Genomic DNA, 25,776 nt, shown 5'->3' with positions numbered 1-25,776 from the left:
TTTACATGTTTGTAACTTTATTGGACTATTTATTTGAACAAGAGTGTTCCTTTTTTCAGTAAAAAGACATGTCGACTTACTGTACCCAGTAGGAGAATTGAAGCAAAATGACATTTAATGCTCACATTCTCGTATAAATTCTACACCAAAATAAAAAGTAGGACCCAAAATTGCAGAGTTTCTGGTTCTTTTTCTCCTGTGTGGCTGTACTATCGTGATAGCAATTAGTTATAATTCCTCTCGTGTGACTGTACTAATAAACTGAGTATTTAAGTTGCTGGACATACAGTTGTAATAATACCCATGAAGCACCTGAAAATATCACCAAATAGCAAGTATAAAAATGATGTTTTAATTTTCAGCTCCGTTTCATGTTTACAGTTTAATAGAACTTTCATCCTAAGATGTGTTCTATGGATAACAACATATTTTGCCACAATCTTTGCATTAAATTATGTGTTTTGCTGAACCTCTTGCAGCTGTGTGGACCTTCAGTTGACCTCTGTAGCTGTGTCATGCTGAGATCAAAAGTAATATGTTCAAGGTTATAGGAACCAGTGTGGTGCCTAAGAGCATATACACCCACAGGCAAGTCTCAGGACAAAATGTCAAGAAGAATTAAGTCCTCGTGTATAATGATTCTTTCTTAGCTTTCCTCTTCCGTACACTCATCATTGCCTGAGATAGCCAGAAAGGAAAAGTGAAGAGACCATAGGCTATGAAATTTGAAATTCTGCTTTAAAAAAAAAAAATTCTTATTTTTAGGCCGTCACTTTATAGATGTGGAATTTGCTCATAAATGTCATCTTTACACCACATTGACCTAACCTTTTTTAGATTGTTTTGTTTCATAACCTGAAGTCTGACTTTAATTAGTCAAGAAATAGAAGGGATTGTCTTCCCTGAAAAACCTGTGATGGGTTCTGCTGGGGCTGGAGGTTAGGCTCCTTTGCAGGAGTAACGTGTCCTCCTTTCCCGCTCTCCGGGGACCCTCACTGAGAGCATTACTGATGGACTGTCACAGGTAGTCAGAGACACAGGAGAAGGGCATAGCGGGTAGCACAGGGAGCGAGGATAATTTCTATATAACAGGACCTCCCGTTCATCAGCAGTTCAGTACCTTCTGCTGTCACTCAGTGCATCTTAGTCAACAAATCCAGACATAATCAAATGATGAAGATTTAAACAAAGGTCAGAGCAGTATTTCAGTGCATAGCAAATTGTGCTGGCTAACTGATGTTTGCTGAAAATAACTGTTTATTCTGCGTTTCTCATAGCCTTCATGATCAATATAGGATAAACTACTTTTTAAGGTCATTTAAACTCTTCAAAGTAGTATTTTATTAGAGAAAGGACCTTTCAGTAAAATTTTGAAAAACATTTGCGAAACCTGGGCCTCCCCACTTCACCTGACCTTGATGTTGTACCCTCCAGTGACCTCTGACCCCTGCTCCATTTCAGCCCTACATCCCCACAGCCACACCTTGGGCCTTGTCATCGCCCAGAGTTGTTCCATTTCTAATTAAATTCTAACATCTCATTCTGTCACCCACGTCTTAGGGCCCTGCTGCTCTTTGCTCCCTCTGCTGCCTTCCTGTGCATCAGCCCCCTCCGGTGTTCCCTGCGGTGCCTAATCTGCTTAGTTTATATGGCCCAACTCTTAGGTTGCCAGTGTATGAATCAACCTGTCTTTGCTCATCTGCCTGAATTGCAGATTCCTGCTGAAGAAAGTCATTCATGCACGATTTGTGCCTCTTTCACTGTGGTGAGATGTATATGCCCCTCCCCTATGTCTGCTGATGCCTGCTTCCGGTTCAGCTTAGTGTCTATTTCCCCTTGAAATCTTCTCTGAGCTCCCTGGTTCAGGGGCTTCTGCTGAGCACTTCCATCATGACATGTCTGCCACTCGCATGGCACTGTTACACTGTAAGAGTGTGTGTGTTCCTCTCCGTCCCTACTAGATGCGGAGCCCTTTAAGGAAAGGGACCTTCTGAGACTCTCACTCACTGTTGCATCCCTAAGGCCTCTCATATTTCTCGACTAAGTGAAACAACCAACAACAAGTCAAGGAACCAGACAAACCTGTAGATGAATATGTTTTAAGTATCTGTAGACTTCAAAGTAGTATATTCATGGGAAAGTACTTGTAACTTTTCAAAACGTTTTTAAACTTACTGTCTCAATTTTGTGCAAAATCATTATATTTGGTCTTGGTGAAATTTGACAAACACAGATATATTCTGTGAGGTTCTTTTTATTTGGGAGACAAAAAGAAAAAGCAGTTTGGAAGACAGTGGAAAGCTTGATATATATGGTACACTAGAGAAGTAGCTTATGAGTTTATTTGTTTGAGAAATAGTCCCTAAAGAAATCTTAGAATTGAGAAGGAATGTACTACTTAAGTTGCTCAAGTGTGCACCCTGGATTTTTTTAAATGTTGTGTTTACCATTCCCTCTTGGAGTATGTTTAATTAAACTTGATAACTAAAAAACAAAAGTTACTGCCATGACTTATGTTTCTTAGTGGTTAGATCAAGAATGAATATATCATAAATTGTTAAATCCTTGAAGATAATAGGACAAATAAATATTAACTTGGTTTTGTCACATATGTTTGTCTTAAAATGAACATTCTACTCTCACAAAGTAAAAATTTCTCTTGAAAATTAAATCACTGTTACCAAGTTTTTACCACATGCCAAGCACTATGCTTGGGATTAATAAAACAAAGGTGAATGATTTAGGGAGGAATACACATCTAATGATTGTATATTTAGGCGGTCTCTGCCCTAAATATACAAATAGTGTTTTGTGATTTTTGTAATGAATGAAAATATTTTTGGTTTTCTATATACACAGTGGTAAAAAATTTTTATAGGGAACAAAAAAAGGAACTTTACTGTCACAAATTATACCCTATAGCTTTAAAGGCAAAACAGGATATCCTTATTGTTAAAACCTGAAAAAAAATTCTTTGACTAGATTTTCAGAAGAGCTATAGCTCCTAGGTAGATGGAAATGAGGGCCTCAGCAAATGTTTATTGATTTTTTTAAAATTAAAGTTTATTGGGGTGACAATGGTTAGTAAAGTTACATAGGCTTCAAGTGTACAATTCTGTAATACATCATCTATATAGCACATTGTGTGTTTATTGAATTTTTGAACAGAGTTACTGATTGATGTTATTCCACAGAGCCAATGCCCAAGTACAGAACTACGTAAAATATTCTTTTCTACACAGAATTATGCCTGCTTTTTGTCGTCCTTGAGCTCAAGCAGACTTTTTTGCTGTGACCTCATTAATATTAGGTTATCAATACATGCATATTGAAAGAATTGTTTTGGCATATATTGGGTTACACCGTAAGAAATTGGCCCTTTTGTACTTCAGAAACAGTCAACAGCAGCCAATTTCTATGATTCACCCCTGTATGTATCACATTCCATGATGGGATGAACACTGGCAAAGAAAGAGAACTTTTGTTCGTTGTCCTGGAGGAGTTTGTCATAACCAAGGAGCGAGAAACACACAAATGAAATGATCAGACTGTCCAAGAACTCAGGAGAGGATCGTTTTTTAATAGGGTCAGCCATTTTTCATGGTATATAAAGTTAATGAGAAATCAGTGCTTTGGTTTTAGACTTCAGTGTCATATTAGTATGTTATGTGTTATATTCAGGTGTTTTTGTAAATTGTAATTGCATGTGAGCTTTGTGTTACGTGTCACTGGTGTCTTGAGAAGTGAGGCAGAACGTCTATTTCAGGCTGTCTTTTCTGTGCATAATCCTGTTCTTACCAGCGTAACCACCTTCCCGATGATTCATAAAGTTTTGGCACAATCCCTTATTTTATCATTTGTATTTTTCTTTTCAGTCCACAGTTTACATGTTAATAATTATTGCTTTTATTATTTTTTTTATTATACCCTTAGGATGTAGGTGCTACTTTGTTTTTATTTTTATTATTTTTCAGATCATTAGAAGCAACTGGATGTCTAACCATTGAACAAGTTGAAATCATAGCATGATTTTGATATTTAAGGTTGAGGAAAGAAGCTCTTTATGTAGCACAAAAAAAGGGGGTGGCAGGAGGACTAAAAATTTAGGGAGTAAATAAAGCTAACCTTAAAGAAGTAGGGGGGGAAAGGACTAGAAAGAAAAATAATAGTTTTTGAATTGATAGGTGACAGAGAAAAAAAAGAATCAAGGTGTTTTTTTTTGAAGGGGAAAAAAAAATACCAATACTATTCTTAAAGTTGATATTCTACATACATTTCAAATATTTTAAATTGAGAAATTGTAGAGGATAAAAGCTTTGTAGGTTAACCTTAATGTTTTAGTATTCCCAATCAATTTATAGGAAGGAGGCAGAATATGTACTCCCAGTGTGATAATTCTAGGGCTATAGAGATTTTGAAATGAAATCTCTGAACTTCCTACAATAATTTCGAGGGTCTGTTGTTGCTTATAAAACTATCATTCCCATTGGAATATTTTGCATCTGATTCTTTCTCAGCTTCCTTGGGAAAAGGTAGTGCTTTATTCATTAAGTATTAAAATCTGAAACAAACATGTATGACCTTTCCATAATCTTCCCTTATTTTTCCTAGTCAACTCAAGATTCTACCGGGGTATCTATTGGAACAAACACCATTTTTTGCTTTTAGTTAGCTATATGTAACTGGTCTTGAGTTGTTTTATATGTAAATAAAAATATTTGACTAAATTGTCCTAAGAACCTTCTTTGATAGAATCATTATTCCATGCTAATGTACAGTGTTTCCATTGCCTAGAACACTATTATTTCAAAAGAATATATAACTCAGTGTGGTTTCTGTTATACTTCCCTCTCCTTGTTATAGTTTTAAGAAACAGCGTTCCTGAGAAAGGGACAATGTTTTCAGTTTATGTATATTCTTATGTAGATATGTTGGTTGTTGATCTTTGGCTCCAGTGAAAGGGAATATAAACAAACATTTTACCACGTTAAAATGAAGACACCGAGCCAACCTCCTCCTGTGAAACATAGCTGGTTTTGAGTGATAATTATATGTTCACTTGATTTCAAACTGATAAATTTATACACTCAGTCTGCTCCCATCTGAATCCCTAAGATTGTAACTAAATGGTTCTATCTGATTTGAATTCCTGTTTTCATTTCAGAAAAAAAGTTAAGGAGGGAAAAAAGAGTCAAGGTAAACAATAAGGAAGAAACTAAACCTCAAGTTAACTGTCATATATTGTGATGGCTCATGGATCCTCAGAGTTTGAAAATGGCTCATAAAGGTTTTTAAAGACTTAGCAGGCTAGAAGTTCTTCCAAATTAGTAATTTCAGTGTAGTGCCATTTTATAAAGAGGAGATGGCTCTTTTACTTTCCCTTTTTCTATTTCAGAAGTTCATTATAGAAGTATGTTCATAAGAAGGATGAAGAGATTATTCCATTTACATGCATTTTTATGTAATACATTGATTGTTGGTCTCTGACCAAGGGGCTCCCTGGCCTCTCAAAAAATCAGCACATCTAAAGGACGGTCCAGAGTCTTTTGCTTTCTCTGGAACTTTGCCAGGCAGGAATACCAATTGCACTTGTTCCTCATTTTAACTTATAAATCAATAAATGTGTCTGCACACATCTGACTCTTTGGGGAATGCAACTAAAGATGCTCTCAGCTACTCAAGCAAGTGTATCCCAGAAAGGAGGGAGGTCAAGAGAAAAGAGAATAATAGATAAGAGCAAGGCAAGTGAAAGGATGAGACTAGGGCAGACTGTTTTGAGAAAGTATAAGCTACTTTCTGTGTTAGAACTTGTGTTATTTTTATGTTGGTGAAGCAGTTGAGTGTATAGGAATAAAAAAGGATTCTTTTTCCATAAATGATCTAAGTCACCTAAGTTAAAGTATTCAGGATGCGTATAAATTATTAAGAGAGTCATTATTAAGGAATTTTAAGAAATATATTAGCAGTTCTGCACATTAAAAATTATTTTCTGCAAAGCTTCAGATACATGTCGCATAGGGATAGTTATAGGTAAAAGAATAAATGAAACAGTTTAAAAGCATGTCAGAAGTAATTGATGAAGTGATAGTTTGCCAATAAAATCTGAATATTTTTATTATTAATAGCTAAATTTAATTATGAAAATAAATGTTTTTCATACAAATTTAGGCAGTACAAATACATAGAAAAGAAAAGGAGAGGAAACAGAAAATGAGTAAACAAGTAACTAGATGAATTACAAGTTAAGTTTCATAATATAGACTGTCTTGGCTGGACCCACTTGCTCAAGGTGGTTATACAACTGCAGAAAGGTCAGTATGACAAAAAGCAGTGAAGTATGAGATTTAGACAAGGTGAGATTGGAGAGTTATCAGGGGCCAGAAAATAGATGGTCTTTGTAGGCTATGGCCAGGGGTTCAGATTTAGTTCTAAGTGCAGTGGGAAGGGTTTTAAATAGGAGACTGCTAGTATATGATTCATATTTTGAAAAAGCCATTCAGGTAGCTGTGTGTAGGATAGTCAAGCATCATAAGAGTGGATGAGGAAAGGTAGAAATAAAAATGGGAATAAACAGTTGATTAGAGCGCGATTTTGGAGGTGTAATCGTGTGTGTGTTTGTGAATTTGGAAGGGTGGCTACTGGGGGAGAAGCATACCTTTCTCCATCTTTCTTCCAAAAGATTAATTGAGATCAAGAACACGATCTTTGTCACCAAGGTGCTCATAGTCTAGTACCCATATGTATAAACTCTACAGAGACTGCACATAGAAAGATGCTTGTGGTCTAGTGTGTATGTTTTATACTAGCTAACTAAATCATTGTGGTGCAGTGAGTGGTATTGAAGCAGGAAGCATGAACATCTAAGGGAGCACACTCGTATGTTTAAGGCACTTAACCCACACTTAAAAGAATATCAGTAGGTTTCTGAGCAGAAGTGATATTTGAGTTTTAAGGAATGAGAGGAGTAAGTCAGATTTTTTTTCCCCCTTGGGTGGGGTATGAGCTGGGTATGCAGACAGCAGCACGTATATGCCAGGAAGTAGGTGCAACATGTGAATGAGAACTTGACCTGTTGGGTACATTTCAAATCATTCAACAGGATGGATGTATAAAAAGAGTGATGGAATGGGTCAGACCCTCAAGAATATGTATATCATTTAAAATTTTATCAGTTGCTTTCATGCAAGTCACTGAGCATTTTCTTCTGTACTTCAAGCTCATTTCAGTCTGAGAGTCTTCATGTATATTCAGCTTACCTGTTAAATTCCCACCCGTCCCCCCCAAATGATTACTGACTCTCCTCAGGTCTTCAACTTGACCCGATCACCTCCTAAAGAAATCCGCCCCCTCCCCCAAACACACACCCTGGCCACTCTCTAATCTTTTCTAAATTCTTTTTTATAATACTTATATTGGATACGATCATATTTGTCTCTTTGTTTTTATGTTTGTCTTCTCCAATAAAATATGAGCTTTATGAAGGAGGAACATATCAGTCTTATTTCCAGCATTCTCGGTCAGTACCTGCGCATGAACGATCTGTAAATATTTGTTGAATAAATGAATGCATTCATAGAACAAAGAATGAAAACTAGGTTATTGCAAAGTGCCCTTAATCGTTTTCACTTTAACTTTTTCTTATCCGTTAGAGATTCTTTAGGATAAGATGGTGAAGATTTTATTTAACATCCTCAATTTATTAAAGCATCCTCAATTGCTTTGGGGATGGGGGTTTCTGCTGGGAGGGTAAGAAAACAGCCCAAGAAATCTTCGTAATAGTCACTCCAGATCTCAGTACGTTCCACGAAGGAGGAGACTACAGCAGGCTTTACGGGAATCTTTCAGGAGCGGCAGTTCTAGAAAGTATTAATCCCTGTTGTCTCTTCTCAGAAGTCAGAACCCATTGTTCCCTGCTGACTTACAGAGCTGCCTGTTGTTTTCATGTTCTGTATGAGCAAATTTGCTCATCTTATTTCTCCTCCTCCAATGCAGGCTGCCCCCTCAGATACTCCCATTCAAGCCTTCTCCTCAGACCCTGGTGTCTCATAGGCTGGCCTCTACTGCAAGCTTTGGCTTAATCACCATCCCTGATCCACTGGGCTGTGGTCAGAATAGCCGAATGCTGTGGTTTAAGTGATTATACCTTTTTGTAGAAAGAACGACATGTAGCCACTTGTCCACAGATTCACCGAAGTGCATGTGGGCATGTCAAGCCCTCGCAGTTCCATAGATTGCCAAGTATAATGTACATTTATTGAGGAGCGTTGGGGCTCTGTCTTTGAAATTTACCAGTGGGTGTTATTACTTTCCTCCTTGGGGAGCTCTCCGTCTTTCACCACAGGAAGGAGAGTATGGCCTCCTTTTTCCTGATCCCTGGGGTAACACTGGACCCCCAGTAGGGATTCAGAGGACCCCCAAACATACACTATTCGGTATCAGGTGACCTCTTCTCTGCCACAACCTCATTTCCTGAACATTCCACAGAAGGAGCAGCCCGCAGCCAGGAGGACTGAACTAGGAGTCAGGAAAGAGTGGTTTAGTTCCATTTCTGCTTCCAACTAGCTGTTTGACTTTAGGCACTTTATTTACCATTTGGTTCTTAGTTTCATAAGGTAGACAATGAGGTGGTTGGACTGGGTGATCATGCTCTTACTTGGAAATTGCATGATTGTGTTCTTTTTTATCTGTAAAGATGTTGAAATAGCTCAGTCTGTGCTCCTCACACTGGGCTTCTCCCAACCCCAGGAGGGGTCGTTTTCTAGTCTGACAAACCCATGGCATATTCTCCTGGAGCTTTGATCTTATTTAAAGATTTTAGGGGAACATTTGTTTTTCTTCACTGAAACATATGTATTTGATAGAACAGAATGTTAAAGTTACATGGATTTTTAAACACTATGTGGGGACAGAGTTCCAGAGAGCAGTTTCCAGGCTCTCGGCCTCGCGTGGGGAGGTGCTGGCTCGGGTAGTGAATGACCATCAACTGTGATTGGTTGGCCATCAGCTGTAACTGGTTAGCCAATTGGCTACTGATGTAACTGCGGGGCTGCGTTGATTGGTTGGTTGGTTGGCATGCAGAGAAATGAATGGCAGACTACAGATCATGTGGCTACTACTGCGTGTGTCTCCCCCGGCTGCCAGAGAGAACATGGTGATATGACTCACCTACCTATGGCTCCGTGGGTGTTCCTTTTTGGCCTTACCATGTCCTGTGTTCTTATGTGGGGAGCGGGACCAGGCGCCCCGCAGGCCGCCCCGCATGACACACTACATGGAATTTTATATTTTTTTAATAGGAATTGTATAGTTCTTTTATATTTAGTAGCCTATAAAATCTTTTTAATAAATGTAAACAAAACTTCCAAAGGCATTATTATATCTTTCACCCTTGATTTACTAATATTCCAATAGGTAGTGCCAAAGAGTGGTTAGTCAGTGTTTATAAAGTTGGAGGAAGGTATTTCTGTCTGATCCTTGTTTTTATATGAACAATGACTGTTGTTTTCTTCATTTGACTCATCACTGTTTATAAGAGTAAAGTAGCCTTCTCTGGGTGCACATTTGTGGAGTAATTTGTGGGGAGTGTTTCCTCTGTGAACAATTAGTTCTTTTAGACCAGTTTGTTTTCCACCAAATTGTCTGCTTCAGTTGTAACAGATGGTTTCCATGATACGGCTCCTTTTGCTTCTCTGTGAAGACCACACATGAATGAAAGTGCCTTGTGTAGTTGGAAGGGCCCACACAGTGGACAAGGGAAGCCCAGCATCCAGCATCCCAGACCCCCTAACTTACCAGCTGCTCAGTCTAGTCAGCCTGATCATCAGACCTGATGGTTAGATCGTGAACTCGTATCAGGAAGAGCCCGGATGTTCATTTAAAGAGGATTTCGTTGGAAAGATGCCAAACAACACTTATTTACTGTCGTTTTGTCAAAAGCGAGTTTGGAACTGTAGCTGTCGGTCATGGTGCCTTGCTCATGGACCCACGAGAATGTGATTCCCAAACCTGGCCTGTGGATTTGGGAACCACACCTGGAATCTTATAGAAAAGGTAAAATACGTATTTCAGATCTTACTGAAAACTTAGCAAAACAAATTCCCTGAACTTTTTATTGAATGGCATCTTTTGAAAAAGTTCCCGCTAGACAAGAGCCCACGCCCAGTGGTATTGTTGTCTGCAAGTCCCTGTCTGTTCAGTGGACAGCGGGCTCTTCCAGGGCGGGAAGCTTGCCCTTGCTCTGCTCTCAAACCACCATGCTCAGCACTTACGGAGCGCTCCAGACATTTAAGGACTGAGTGGATATGTCACGCTTGTGATCAGGTTCGCAGGATAAACCAACAGCATCTTCTGAAATCTCCTAAAGCTAACAAACTTAAGTTATTCTTATGGCTGTGTTTCGATTTTAAATTAGGACTCAGAGGTGAAAGGTCAGCACATTCCTGGCAGCCCATTTAGCTAGTGCACTCTCAAGTTATTGCTCTGAGGAGGCCCATTGCATTAGGGCGGGAAGTCAGGAATAGATACCAATCTATATTGTGGCAGTGACTGTTCTTAGAAGCCACAGCGATTGGTACCGGTACAGTGGGTTAGGTTCACTGAAGTTTGAGGGTTTATGTGAACATTATAAGTGAAATAGTTTATATCTGGCAAACTTTCTAATAGGATTCTCCCTGGAATAAACTTTTTTTTTTTTAAAGCACATCTTAAGATTTCTTGGCATGTGTCACTATTCGTGGCATTGTATTCAGATTTGAAAGGAAATCTTGCTTCTGATTCCAGTTTTAAAACCACTTCTGTATTGTTTTGGGAAACTAGTGTTTCACATAATTACATTGGCTTCAACTTTATTTAATCAGAATCCTATGACTACCGTGTTTCCCAGAAAATAAGACCAGGTCTTATATTAATTTTTGCTCCAAAAGACATATTAGGGTGTATTTTCAGGGGATGTCTTATTTTTTCATGTACAACAATCTACATTTATTCAAATACTGTCATGTCATCTTCTTCTGGGACATCGTCATAATGTACTAAATGCATCCGTCTGGCTGATGATCTTAACTGGGGCTTATTTTCGGGGTAGGTCTTATTTTCGGGGAAACATGGTATTATTAGAGTATAACTATCATTTTAATATTGCTGATTCTTCCATTTGTTAATTTTTCATGCCTATGGATGACTTGGGGACCCAGATTTAAGACTAAGCATAATTACTGGTGCAAACAAAAGTTAAAGGGCAAAATTGTCCACAAGTTATATATTAATATAGTTAGCTATACAGCAAAGCGTTTATCATAGGGTATAAAACAAGCAAAAATAACTAAATATTTGGCAGGAGATCTAATTTTGTCTTAGCCATTTAAATTATATTCCCTTAAAGATGATTGATTATATGAAGTTTTGGGAATTTCCAAGATTGCTTAACTATATATGTTGAAATTACCTATGATTGCTTTGAATTTAATATCTGAAGGCAGTTGCAGTATAAATTTTTAGATTTCCATGAGCAAGCCTGTAACCGTACCAACATATCCATTGTAAATGCAGTTCTGGAGCAGAAAGAAAGTAATTAGCTGTTGGATCTGTTTACTCAAGAAGAAAGAAGCAGCTTTCTGCGATGAGTTATGAGTTTATAATATAATAGAATTTGTATTTTTTAAATCAGTGTTTAGAATAACTTTTGGCTATTTATTCCCAATTGGTCATGGTCAACGAGGGAAATTGCCATTCTACTTTTGTAGTTGTATACTGTTTTGCATCTCCGAATTCCTTGAAGTGTGGAAAACCAAAGGAAAAGATGAACAGTCTGTGTGTTTTTTGTTTTTTTTTAAGGAACTAGGGATTTTAAGCCTGAACCAATTTTGAAAAGCTAATCTATAAAAAGGAGATTTGCCTTCTTCAGCATAAATCCGAAGGGAAGGAGGCAGGTCAATGGAGAGAAGTTACGCAGGGAGATTATTGAGTAAGTTTCAGATACAGCTTGTTAATAAGCTGTATGCAACCATGACTGAGTTGTCATAGGGTTGTGTAGTGAATGTTCTGTCCTGGACATTTTTAAACAGAGGTTAAAACCCTGTCAGGGATATTTTATAAGGGGAGACAAAAACTTACATGAAATCAACACAAAATGGCTATTCGAAATATGAGCATCGGCAAATCTAATTTCTTCTCCATTCTTGATCTCATTTATGAGGCGTGATGCCTGCTGTGGCAGTAGATTGTGTTAACAATTATATTGATGGTTGAGTGCTGACGTAAAGTTTAACCCACTCCCTCTCTTCTTATTTGCATTGCATTTTTTTCTATTAGTTAACGTGATTGTGTTCACCTTCTTAGCAATGTTACCGTGTCTTTTTTAATCAAAGAAAGGAATGTAAAGGGGCCTTTTGGAAAACAGCCGTTCATCCCATCAGTGCCATAGCTTTTCTATCATATGCAGGCACCTGAGGCAAGGGGCAGAGTGTCAGAATTCATCATGCCGCTGTGCCCTTGCTTTATTCCTTTTATCCTTTGATCTGTGGCCCTGACAACAGATCATCCTGAAACAGGAAGTGCTGACCAATCACAAATAGATAGCTAAAGAGCATCCTAACAAGTGACCAAAAAATATGAATTCCATTATATTATAAATTCAGAACTCTTCCCACAAGAAAAGGCATATAAGTCAAATAAATGCTATAATTTATAAATCATTCAGGGCAGAATTCAGGCGAATCACAGCATTTTTTTGGCTACCACCTGGGCTCGAGCATAATTCGTGGCGAAGGTTTTGTCTTACGAATAGGGTCAGCAACATACCCTATGCTTGTATGCGACTGGTTCAACTTGTCAAATGAAGCTCATAACCAAAAAGAAAGTAATAGCAGAAAAGATAAGTGAAAAAATTAGGGGTAAGCAAGACCGAAACCAAGTCCATCATTCTGAAGACCACTTAGTCCTAAGTCCGAAGACTACTTGGGTCTCATTTCTTGACTGGAGTATATTAATTTATGTACTTTTTTCAATGTGCATGTTATGATTTTACTAGGCCATATGTTCTGGGCACTCCAGTCCATCAGGAAAGATAACTAAGGCAACTTGGCTCCATACCTGACATTTCACAGCCTTCTTATGTGGCCTGGGCATTCCGTATTGTAATCTCTATTCTATCTTGGGTTGGTGAAATGTCATCAAACTTAATTTTTTTCCTAACTACTCAACATTTTCAATAATTTCTCCTTGAGAATGACTACCTTGGGCATGTTGGGAACAAAAGAACCGCCATTTCCACCACTGGTCACATGATACTGCTTCGTTTTGTCCTCGTGAGTCTTGGCCACAGAAACAGCTGCTGTGAAGACCTGGGACCTTCTGAGCACTCAGCTGCTCCCAGTATTTGAGGCCATATCAGTGATTTCAGGTTTCAAAACTCTTCTTTTGTGCCTTTAGCCTTTGTTTTTCTAAAAAAAATGACACATAAACAAAATTATTAAGGGAGCGGCTGAATGAAATGCTTTCCTTGCTCTAGAAATGCCCAATAAAACCGAGCCGGAGGCTAACTGCAGGGGCTCTGCCCCCACCCCACATTCCACGTGGAATCACTATCATGCAAACCAGACTTCATGTAAACAAATTCTACTTTAGACTTCATCCTCTTCCATGTATTGGACTTCTAAGTCAGCTGTTATGTGCATGGGATATTAGGTATCATTTTAAATGAACAATGGCAGCCTAATAGAAAGTGTAACATAAACTCTCTCTCCACTCAAGGCATTTACAGTGTGCCAAGAGCAGGTCTGATAAACACCTCACTGAGATGAATTCTCTTGTCGAGTGTTGTTTTGGGGAGTGACAACAAAGTCTGCTGTTTGTGTAAGGGTGTCCCCCCCCCCCCCCTTATAACATCTGGTAAGGAAATGCTCTGAAAAAGAGGTGGGGTTAAAGTCATCCCTCCAGAGGTTTTGTAGCACCAGAACTGGAGCAAAGGGGAGGTGAGGCAATTCGTAACATGTCTCAGCAGTTACAGCAGCTCAATTGGGGTGAAGGGCTCAATGTTTTTCAGCCCTTCTGCCATCTGTTTGGACAGATAAAAATGTGTTCGCTTAAACTTTTTAGTACTGTTTCATTTCCAACACTTGTTTTCTCCTCTTTGGGAGGATTTTGAAAACTGATTTTTGAGGACTTTCTTAAACTGTTCACTCTAGCATTTCATATAGATACTGGTCTTTTCTAGGTCACTGGGACATCTAGAATTCAACGACATTCATCTTCCTTTTAGTGCAGCATTTTCAGACAGTTACTCTCTCAGCACAGTCAATCATCAGAATAAAATGTCTTGAAGTGTAATTAGCAATGATTTAAGTTCCTGAATGTGCAACACATCTCCTGTTTATGGGTGATCTCACTCCTACAAGGGAACAGTTTCACCTCGAAATGAAAAAGTGACTGTGAGGTTGTCCATTTGTGACACTATTGGTGCAATTAAGCCCATGGCCCATGTGCAGTTGAAGCTGCTGCTCTCAAAAATGAAATATTAAACTAAGGTCTCATTGCACATTCAAAGAAATACAAAAAAAAAAAAAAAAAAAAAAGTGGGGGATGGATCTGTATTTCAAGTATTGTTGGTACTATTGGCTTAGACATGTTCCCTTTATTGGGTCTGTTTTGCAAGCCTAAATTTGAGCCTGAAGAATTTCTCCATATAAATGTCTTAAGTATGGCAGTGGCACATCCATCACATTTTTGCTTTTGAATTACAAAGATAACCTTAAGATATGAGCCTTATACTGGGCAATGTGATACATACACAGAAAGGGTGAGCCGCCCTAGTGATGAAATCAGCCAGTGCCCAAGAGGAAAGTAATAGGCAGAGAGGATAGAGTTGATGAAAAAATTGATTCTTTTCCATTAAACTGTACGTGATGTGTGTTTTATGAAGCAAGCGTCAGCTAAAAGAGAAATATTTTTTCAACTAAAAATAGCTTGACGGTGAGCAAGAGGAAAAATATGGAAGGGATCAGGGGATAAATATATGTCTTACTGCATTACCATCTCAAATTACGAGAAAGTTGAAAAGCATCCCATTGTAGTGACTTCAGATGTTTACTTGAACTTGGTGCTATTAAAACTTTTAATGTTAATAATGGCGGTTTGGTTTTTTTTCTAAGTACACTTGGACTTCACCCATCATTGTTTTCTCCATTCTAAAAGTTGTGTTGCTTATTTTCAGGTTTACCAAAGATGCAGGTCATTAGGAACTACACTGGGATACCAGCCCCTGCTCTTCATGAAGGACCCCCATTACACATCCAGGCAGGGGACACAGTTGAACTTCTGAGCGGAGACGCACACAGTCTGTTTTGGCAGGTATGATCTAAATTACAGTTCTGTAGATTTAATGAATGCTCTATGACGATTGAAACGATAAAACTCTTGTCTTTAGAAACTGATTGCATGCTTTCAGCTTCAAAAATTTTACATGATGTGGGAAAAAATATTTTTTTATTAATCGTGCTCATATTTACCAATGCCAAAGTGGGAAAGGGCATTAGAACATGAAAGAAAAAAATGTCAGTGCTGCGAATCATAATTACCATTTTTATTAAAAATTCATATTTTGTGAGGGCATTTTTTCCCAAACCTAAGACCTATAGGTCTGATCTAATTTGCATGACTTTAATATATTAACAGTTCACTTAAAGGGAACTAGCTAATTAGCTTGCCAGTGGTCATTTCCGGTCATATTTGATTTGTCCCTACCCACAGTATTACCTGAGATTCTCAGAGGTGCTCTGGGCATTATGCATGAAATATATAAAATGTGAAAAGTAAGTGAGCATGCTGATGCTTGCTGGTGATGCAATCTCTCTTGTCCAGTAAGCCTATCTTTGGTTCAAGGATTTTGTTAACTGAGGCACATATGACATCGTGTTAAGGTTTGATGAAGCTGGATGGTAGAACATTGCTGTTCATTAAGTTAATTCTCTATTTTTATATGTATTGTAGAACTATTTTCCAACAAAATTAAAGAGTTTGCGAAAAATCTCTAACACATAAGTGAAATTTGGTTAGAGGTAGAGAGATTAAGTAGAGAAGGACTGTTTGATAATACTCCATCGTGTACATGTGTAATAATAGCTATTTTGTTTGCTTAAAACTTTTATTGTCTTTCGTCTTGTTACAGAAGAATGCTCCTAGATTGCACATTTATTTTCAATTACACTTCCCTTGCTATAACCAAAGACTTTTCCAAAGCTCCACTATTCTTCAGTATCTTATTCCTCTCCTACCTCATCCTTCCCCCCAAAAGAAAAAGAATGACAGACTTAAATTCTACTGACTCTGCAGTCCACTCTGCATCTCCCCACCCATACCTGCTCTTGTACCCATAAAATTCCTCTTATTCAAGACTTAGTTTTCTTCTTGGATTTTCCATGTCATCTTCCATCAGCTGGCTCTTGATCCTTACATTTTCAACTTCACTCTCTCCATTGACTCCTTTTCTATAGCATATAAATGAGCTTGGGCTCCTATCTTAAAACACATAACTCAACCTTTTGTCTGATTATGTCAGTCTTCCACTCCTCGGCTCCCTCTCATCCTCTGCCTCTCTCATTCCCAAAGCAAAGCTTCTTGAGAGAGAAGTCTACACTCAGTCTCTACTTCCTTCTGTTCTATTCATAATGCAGCCTCCTGCAGAAACGATTTCTACTTGGATCACTAATACCACTTTTTTTAAAAACACTTTTGAGATATATAATAAATTGCACATAACACCTATTTAAAGTGTATAATTTGACAAGTTTTGACAAACGTGTATACAAGTGAAACCACTGCTACAATCAAGATTACAAAACAGTCCCCCTCAAATTTTGTGTGCCCCTTTGTAATTTCTCCCTCCTGTCCCTGCCTGCTGCCCCTCCCCAACCCACAGGCAACCACTGTTCTGCTTCCAGACTCTAAATGAGTTTGCGTTGTTTAGAATATTATATAACACATCATATCATTTATATTCTTTTTTGTATGGCTTGTTTTACTCAACTTAACCATCTTGACGTTTAACTATGTTGCTGTATGTAACAATAGTTCTTTCTTATTTTTTGAGGTATGATTGACATACAAAAAGCTGTACATATTAATATACAATATATGCAACTTGATGAGGTTGGACATAAGTATACATCCTTGAAACCATCACCACAAATTTTTTTTTTTTTAAGACTTTATTGGGGAAGGGTAACAGGACTTTATGGGGGAATAGTGTGTTTTCTCCCAGGACCCATCAGCTCCAAGTCAAGTTGTTGTCCTTTCAATCTTAGTTGCAGAGGGTGCAGCTCAGCTCCAAGTCCAGTTTCCATTTTCAATCTAGTTAGGGAGTCGAACCGGCAACCTTGTGGTTGAGAGCGCACGCTCCAACCAACTGAGCCATCTGGCACCTGGGAGCTCAGTGGCAGCTCAGCGGCAGCTCATTGTCTTCACTTTTGTTGTGGAGGGCGCAGCTCACTGGCCCATGTGGGAATCGAACCAGCAACCCTGTTGCTCAGAGCTCGCGCTCTAACCAACTGAGCTGTCTGACCACCCCCGTCACCACAATTCTTGCCATAAACCTATCCATCACCTTCAAACATTTCTGCCCATCTTCTTGATTTATTTTGTGTGTATAATAAGAAAGCCTTCCATTTTAGCAATTTTTAAAATATATATTACAGTATTAGTAACTATGGACTCTATGATGTACAGTAGGTTTCTAGGTCTTATTTATCTTACATAACTGAAACTTGGTACCCTTTGACTAATACCTTCCATTTCCCTCTTCCTCCAGGCCCCGACAACCACCATTCTGTTCTCTATTTCTATGACTTTGACTATTTTAGATTGCTCGTATAAGTAGAGCCATGACATGGAGGCAATCTAAATGTCTGTCAATGGACAAATGGATAAAGAAAATATGATATGTACATACAATGAAAGAAGGAAACATGGAATAAATTAGAGGACATTATGCTTAATGAAATAAGTTCTTTCTTTTTATTGCTGATTATTATTCCATGTATGGATATAGCACAATTTATTTATTAGCCTATTGATGGACTTAGAGGTTATTACCACTTTTTGGCTATTAAAATTAAAGCGTCTGTGAGCATTCAAGCATAGGTCTTTACATGGACATGTGCTTTCATTTTTCTTAGGTAAATACTGAAAGGGAATGTATGGATCATATCTAGATATATGTTTAACTTTTTGAGAGACTACCAAACCATTTTTGTAAATGACTTTCTGTTACATTTCTACCAGCTATATGTGACAGTTCTGGATGCTCCGTGTCCTGGCTGACACTGGGTATGGTCAGCCTTTTCAATTTTATCTATTCTAACAGGTACATAGTGGCATCTTGTTGTAGTTTTCATTTGCATTTCTCTAATAACTAATGATATTGAGCATCTTTTCAGGTGCTTATTTACCATCCATATGCCATTGGTAATGAGTCCTTGTTCAAATATTCTGTCTTTTTTTTAATGAATTGTGTGTTTCTTTATTACTGAGTTTTGATAGTTCCTTATATATTTTTGGTACAAGTCCTTAATAAAATATATTATTTCTGTGTGTTTTATCTTTGCCCGCAGCATGCCTTTTTATTATCATAATGTTATACATAGAGCAGAAGTTTTTACTTCTGATGTAGTCCAATTTGTTAATTTGTTCCTTTGTAGATCACGCTATAGACATTCTGTCTAAGAAACCTTTGCCTACCCCAAGGTTACAAAGATGTTCTCTTGTATTTTCTTCTAGAAGTTTTATAGTTTTAAGTTCTACAATTAGATTTATGATCTATTTTGAGTTATTTTTGTATTTGATAAGAGTAGTGATTTGTTTGTTGTTGTTGTTGTTTTGCCTGTGGGTATCCACGTGTTCAAGCACCATTTGTTGAAAAGACAATCATCATTTCTCCACTAGATTGCCTTTGCACTTTGTAGAAAACTATTTGTCCATATATCGGGGGTGCCAAAAAAATGTATACATATGACTTGTATTCATCTTTCATTAATGGTATTTATTGAGTGTTGCAATTTTAATACAGTTTTTTCCATTCTTAAAATGTGTATACATTTTTTTTGGCACCCTCTGTATGTGTAGGTCTGTTTTGGGGCTCTCTATTCTGTTCCACTGATCTCTTTCTCCATCTTTATACTAATATAATGCCGTTTTGATTATTGCAGCTGATAATAAGTCTTGAACTCAGACAGTATTTGGCTTCTAATTTTTTTTTTCTTTTTCCAAAGATGTTTTGGATATTTAGGTGCTTTGCGTTTCATATGAATTTTAGAATCATCTTAACAATTTCACCAATCAAAGCTTGCTGGGACTTTGATTGGGATTGTGTTGGATTGTAGATTAATGTGGGGGACTTGATATCTTAACTATATTGAGTCTTCTGACCACTGAACATGGTAGATCTCTCCATTTATTTAGGTTTTTAATTTCTCAGCAATGTTTTATAGTTGTCAGATGAAGGACATGTACACGTTTTGTCATATTATCTGTAATTACTTCATATTGCATTTGATACGATTATAAATGATAGTTTCCAAATTTCAATTTCTCTTGTTCATAGCTAGGTACATAGAAATACAATTGATTTTGTAAATTGGTTTTTTATCCTGTAATTTTGTTAAACTCACATATTCATTCTACTAGTTTTTAAAAATAGATTCCAGTAGATTTTTAATATAGACAATCAATGTTGTGAATGAATAAACAGTTTTACTTCTTCCTTTGCAGTTGCCATGACTTCTATGTCTTTTTCTTGCCTTGTGACCGTAGCTAGACCCTCCAGTAAAATGTTGAATAGAAGTGGTAAAAGAGTACCTCCTTGCTTTATTCCTGTTCTTAGGGGGAAAGCATAAAGTCCTTTACCATTAGGTATGATGCTATCTGTAGTTTCTCATAAAAGCTCTTTGTCAAGTTGAGCATGTTCTCTTCTAGTTCTCGTTTGCTGAGAGTTTTTATCAGTGAGCATGTTGGATTTGTCAGAACGCTCCTTCTACATCCATTGAAACGATTTCATCGTTTTTCTTTTTGTTCGTTTGTTAATATAGTAAATTATATTGATTGATTTTCAGATGTTAAACCAGTCTTTCCTAAGATAAATCCCAATTGGTAATGATATATTTTCCTTTTTGTATATTGTCATTTTATTTTCTTATAATGCCCTTGTCTGGGTTTGGTAATAGTTTAATGCTCAACAGATGAATTGGGAACTATTTCCTGCTCTGAAATTTTCTGAACAAGTTTTTATAGAATCATCATTTTTTTCTTCCAAAAGTATTTTGTAGAATTTACCAGGGAAGCTGTCTGGGCCTGGAGTTTCCTTTGCAGGAAACTTCTTTTAAATTACAAATTCAACTTCTTTAATAAATATACAACTATCCAGGTGATCTATTTTTTGGGGGGTGAGCTTTGGTACTTTGTGTGTAGAATCTGTATTGGTGTCATCGCTCTCATTTCTGACATTGGTAATTTGTGTTTCTCTCTGTCTCTGTCTCTCTCCCTCCCTCCCTCCCTCTCTCCTGCTCTCTCTCCCCCCTCCCTCCCTCCCTCCCTCCATCCATCCCTCGCTCCCTCCTGGTCAGTTTAACTACATGGTTAAGAATTTTATTGATCTTCTTGTCGAACCAGCTTTTGGTTTCATTGGTTCTCTCTACTGTTTTACTGTTTCCTACTTAATTGATTTCTGCTCTGGTCTGGTTGGGTATTACTCCATTTCTTCTCCTCATTTTGGGTTTAATTTGCTCTTATTTTTCTAGTTCCTTAAGGTAGAGTATTTGCTCATTGATTTGAGAACTTCCTTTCTAATATAGGTCTTTAGCGCTGTAAATTTCTAAGTACTACTTTTGCTTCCTCCCAAAATTTTGGTATGTTGTATTTTCATTTTTGACCAATTCAAAATACTTTTTAATTTCCCTTTTACTTTTTTCTTCTAGGTTATTTAGAAGTACAGTATGTGGTTTCTAAATATTTAGGGATTTCCCAGATATTTTTCCATTTTTATTTTCAAATTTAATTCCATACCATTAGAGAAAGTAGTTTGTATGACTTGAATCATTTTAAATTTATTAAGAATTGTTTTATGGACCAGCATATGGTCTATGTTGATAAATGTTCTGTGTGCACTTGAAAAGAATGTGTATTCTGTTTTGGGGTGGGATGTTCTACAAATGCCAATTAACTCAGAGTAGTTGACAGTGTTGGTCAAGTGTTTTGTATCCTTATTGACTGAGGACGTAACCATCCAACCCATCCACTGTCCTACACTCAAGTCTGAAATCTTTGTACATTCACGATTCCTTTTGCTCTCTCACCCCCTCCACATCTCTTTAGTCATCATCAAATGTTCTTCATTTTACCTTCTAAATCACTCTTAATGCATTTCTTCTCCAGCTCTACTATCACCGCCTAGTTCTACTCTAACCAACTGTTGCATCACCTTCTAACTGATCTCCTTGCCTCCAGAATGTGTCCACCCCAGTTCTCCTCCATACCACTGCCAAGTTCAGATGCAGTTTCCTAATCCTTGTTAAAGTCTTTCAGGGTCTCCCTTCTGACCAGACAGAAGGCACATTTCTTAGCCTGAGTGGAGGCGTTGTAAAGCTGAGGGTCCATGCTGCAGTCCCTGCCTACTTCTCTGACTTCACCTCTCACCCTTTTCCCACAGGCTGTGTGTTCTCCCTCGTAGCCACCCCTACTTTTCTCTGCACCAGTTCACCTGATGCCTCCTCTGAAGCTTTTCCTGTTCCTGTTCTATCTACCTTCTTATTCCTAGCTCTATTCCTAGGCAGAATTGAACAGAATTCTTCTTATTTCTTCCTTTCTTGTGATAATAATGACAACAAGGCATCAATGACTAATGCTCATGTATACACTTCTTATGTACAAGGTAGAGTTCTAAGCATCCTTTACATATATTAACAAAGATAGTACTGATGGCAATTCTGTAAAGTACATACTGTGGTTATCCCCGTTTTATAGATGAGTGAACTGACACCGAGAGGGCAAGTAACCTTTTGGTCTGCCTTGTAGTTTTTGTCTTGATAGCTGGACATGATATGCTGGGTAAAAGGAACAGCTGTACATAGACCTTTAGTAAAGGTGTGGTGGTGAGGTGTGTGTGGGTGTGTGAAGTGTTCGGTAGTCCTCTGATTAGGTCTCAGTCTTTTAGTGGCCTGTGCCTCTGGACAGTGCACTTCACAAGTGTTTCTCAGGTCTTTTTCTCCCCCCTAAGGTGGGGCATGATGGCTAGAGTGGGCTGGAGTTGAGTTCTCTTCCCATGGTCACCGGTAGTTGGGCTCTGGTTAGCTAGTTTTCCCTGAGGTCAGAGTATTTTTCCCCTCCTTCCACCTGGACCCAGAGGGGATTCTTCTCCCATATTTACTGTGCGTATCTGGCCCAGCCCCTGAAGGTAAATCTCACAGTTCAGGTTTTCCTGCCCCAGCACTGGTATGGGATCTTGGTGTGGTTTCTGCTGGTGAGTCCCTGCTCTGCTAAGCTCTGATTCCTGCATTTGCCTCTCTGTCTCTCCAGTCTTGGGGGGTCGAGGTTTGTCCTGTGCCCTCCCCTGTCTTATGAATCCAAGCAGAGTTGTGGATTTTCAAGCCTGTTCAGCTTTTTACTTGTTAGGACAGAGTGATGGCTTCCAAGCTTCTTACATGTGGAACTGGAAGCCACAGTACACTTTTCACTAAATTGTACTGCCTTCTATCCTTTTTAGACAAAAAGAGACATTATTGCTTGTCAATTTCTTTCAGCAGACTTGGAAACAGGAAGCTTTTCTAGTACGATGGTATAATGGCTTTGGAAACTCTCAGGAGACATGAGAGAGATTCAATGGCAAAATATGTGTATCTGTCTGTTGAGGGGAGGATATATGATAGGAACAAGTGAAGCTAATGTCTAGAACAGACAAAAACAATTAGCACATTTATTTCAGATCAGCAATTATGTATTGAATGTCAACGCTGTACTCACTACTCAGACACTGCTCACACTTCAGTCATCAACTCCAGTAGTTGGTTTGACATTAGGTCTTCTGTCTTTAGAAGAACCATTCATGCTTGCTGGCAGCTAGTGATGTTTGAATTTTCAAGGATATGTTAAAAGTTCATCTAGCGTTTCCAGCGAAGATGAAGCATAAGTCAGAATTGTCTTATGGGTACTTCTAAGCCAGTCAAAGGATTTTTTGCTAACAAATGCTAACCTTGTTGAAAGGAGCAGTGGCAAGGGAGAAAATCTGGATTCAAGTCACGCATGTGGAGCCAAATAGCTGTATGGCCTGGGTCAACTCAATTTCTACATAGCTTCATTTCTTCATTTGTTCCACGAGGAGGCCTGGACCAAAGCAGTGCTCACAACTCTGGCAGAATCATCTGGGGGGGCTTTGTGAAAATAGCAACACGTAACTCCACTTCCAGAGATTAGGGTGCATTGGTTTGGGTTGAGCCAAGGTGTGAGTAGCTTGTATAGAATGCCAGATAATTTTTTTTTTATTAGGATGACAATTGTTAGTAAAATTACATAGATTGCAGGTGTACAATTCTGTATTACATCATCTATAAATCCCATTGTGTGTTCACCACCCAGAGTCAGTTCTCCTTCCATCACCATATATTTGATCCCCTTTACCCTCATCTCCCACCCTCCACCCCCTTTACCCTCTGTGTGGTGGTATTCTATGATGTTTCCCTCTGTTTCTTCTTTTATTACAGTACATATTTTAGTTCTGGATTTTTTTTAGTGGTTACCCTTAAGTTTATGTAAAAGAAAGTTTGGTATTTAGAGTATTCCATTTTCTTCAGCACGCTTACTTTCTCCATTCCCATATTCCGGTTCAGGCCTTTACTGTCCCCCTTCTTATATTTTGGTTGTCACAAATTGTCCCTGTTGATGGTGGTCGAATAGCCTCCTTTAATATTTCTCATAGTGCGTAATGCAGGTTGTGTGTTAGAAAATTCCCTCAGCTTCTGTATGTCTGGAAAGGTCTTTATTCCTCCTTCATATCTAAAGGATATCTTTGCTGGATATATTATTCTTGGCTCATGATTTCTCTCTTTCAATAGTTTGAATATTTGGTTCCACTCCCTCCTGGCTTTTAGAGTTTCTGCTGAAAAATCTGATGATAATCTAATGGGCTTTCCTTTGTATATTACCATCTTCTTTTCCCTGGCTGCCTTGAGGATTCTTTCTTTGTCGTTGATTCTAGACAGCTTCAATACAATGTGCCTTGGAGAAGGCCTGTTGGGATTGAGGTAACTAGGTGTTCTATTTGCTTCTTGGATTCGAGGATCCAATTCTGTCCACAAGTTTGGGAAATTCTCATCGACAATTTGTTTGAATATATTCTCTGTTCCCTTCTCTCTTTCTTCTCCTTCTGGTATGCCCATTATTCTTATATTGCTCTTTCTGATGGAGTCAGAAAGTTCTTGTAGAGTTCTTTCATTTCTTTGAAGTCTCAAGTCTCTTTCTTCTTCCATCCGTGTCATTTCCAGGCTTCTGTCTTTGATGTCACTGATTCTTTCCTCCATCTGGTCAACTCTACTACCTAAGCTGGTTATTTCATTCTTAATTTCTTCTATTGAGTTCTTAATCTCCAGAAATTCTATTCGGTTCTTTTTTAAAATTTCAATCTCTTTCGTAAAATGCTCATGTTCTTTCATTGTGTTCCTGAATTTATTAAACTGCCTTTCTGTGGTTTCCTGCATCTCGTTGAGTTTTTTCAGAACTGCAATCTTGAATTCTCTGTCATTTAAGTCACATATTTCCATATCTTTAAGTTCCTTTTCTGGAGACTTTTCACTTTCTTTCTGAGCTGTCTTGCTGTCTTGGTTATTCATGGCAATTATTGATTTATTATTTCTCTTCCTAGACATCTACAGGAGTGGCTTCTGCAACAGGTTGATAGGAAGAGGTCTTTCTTTTGTTTTCCAGTACTTGTTGGTAGGATGTTTTATTTTCTCTCCGACTGCAGCCTTTTCTTCTCTCTCACTGGGTAGTGCTATGTTTTCTCTGCACCATTGCAGCTTCTCACACAATTGGGGGATTCCCTGGGAGACAGGCTTCTCCTCTGTTAATAGTTCGCCTGGGTCACAGGGCGCAGTGTCCATGTGGGTATGCTGAAAGCTTTTGAAGTTCCAAAGCTCTTCCTGCACCAGATTCAGAACCCGTGTGTTTCAGCAGTTCTGTCTACTGCTGCAGGTCTCTGCCCAGATAGGTGGGGCCAGGGGCCCAGAGCAATGGCGGCGATCACTACCGCAGCCAGTCCTGCTTCCACAGCTCCCTCCCCTTTGCCGGAACTAGTTGGGCTGCGAATCTGTGTCTGCGGTCCACAGTTCTCAGAACAGCAAATATTCTGTTGTTTTGATCTGACACTGCTACTGTTCCACTTCTAGCACTAGGCAGGTGGGGGTGGGGTGAGCTCTGGGAGGGTACGGAGGGGGCGGCTAGTCTCAGTGCCTAAGGCTTCCGTTCTCTGCTCAGCAGTGAGGGCTTAAACCACCGTTTTCAGCCTTCTTCCCTCAGTCTTTTCTCCGAGGTCTCTGCCGTGAGCGTTGGGTTCAACCGTGTTATATGCTTTCCCCTCAGCCCTGTGGGCCATAAGCGGAGCCTTAGCAGTCCGAGTTCTTCCCTTTCCCACAGCTGCGGTAGTTCCGGGAAGCAGTGAGCTCGGAGCACTGAGTTAGGTCTGCGTCCTGCGCCCCCGCGGCTCTGTCTCTGCACTTCTCCCTCCCCTCCTTCCCCGCTCGCACA

General features: G+C 38.6%; 1 protein-coding gene across 2 annotated transcripts in view; it reads left to right on the top strand.

The window, feature by feature from the left end:
• The window catches only part of VAV3 (vav guanine nucleotide exchange factor 3), a 329,628-nt gene that overhangs the window by 255,077 nt on the left and 48,775 nt on the right, over positions 1–25,776 (top strand). For both annotated transcript variants that reach the window (XM_019746514.3, XM_019746513.3), the window contains exon 20: positions 15,209–15,345. In XM_019746514.3, coding sequence (XP_019602073.2) covers positions 15,209–15,345 — 137 coding nt within the window. The remainder of the gene's footprint in view (positions 1–15,208; positions 15,346–25,776) is intronic.

This window comes from Rhinolophus sinicus, chromosome 7, assembly GCF_057876585.1.
Source record: "Rhinolophus sinicus isolate RSI-liver-muscle chromosome 7, RSI-T2T, whole genome shotgun sequence".
NCBI classification, from domain to species: domain Eukaryota; kingdom Metazoa; phylum Chordata; class Mammalia; order Chiroptera; family Rhinolophidae; genus Rhinolophus; species Rhinolophus sinicus.
Note: the sequence above shows the minus strand (reverse complement) of the source record. Positions and strands in the feature narration are given on the sequence as shown.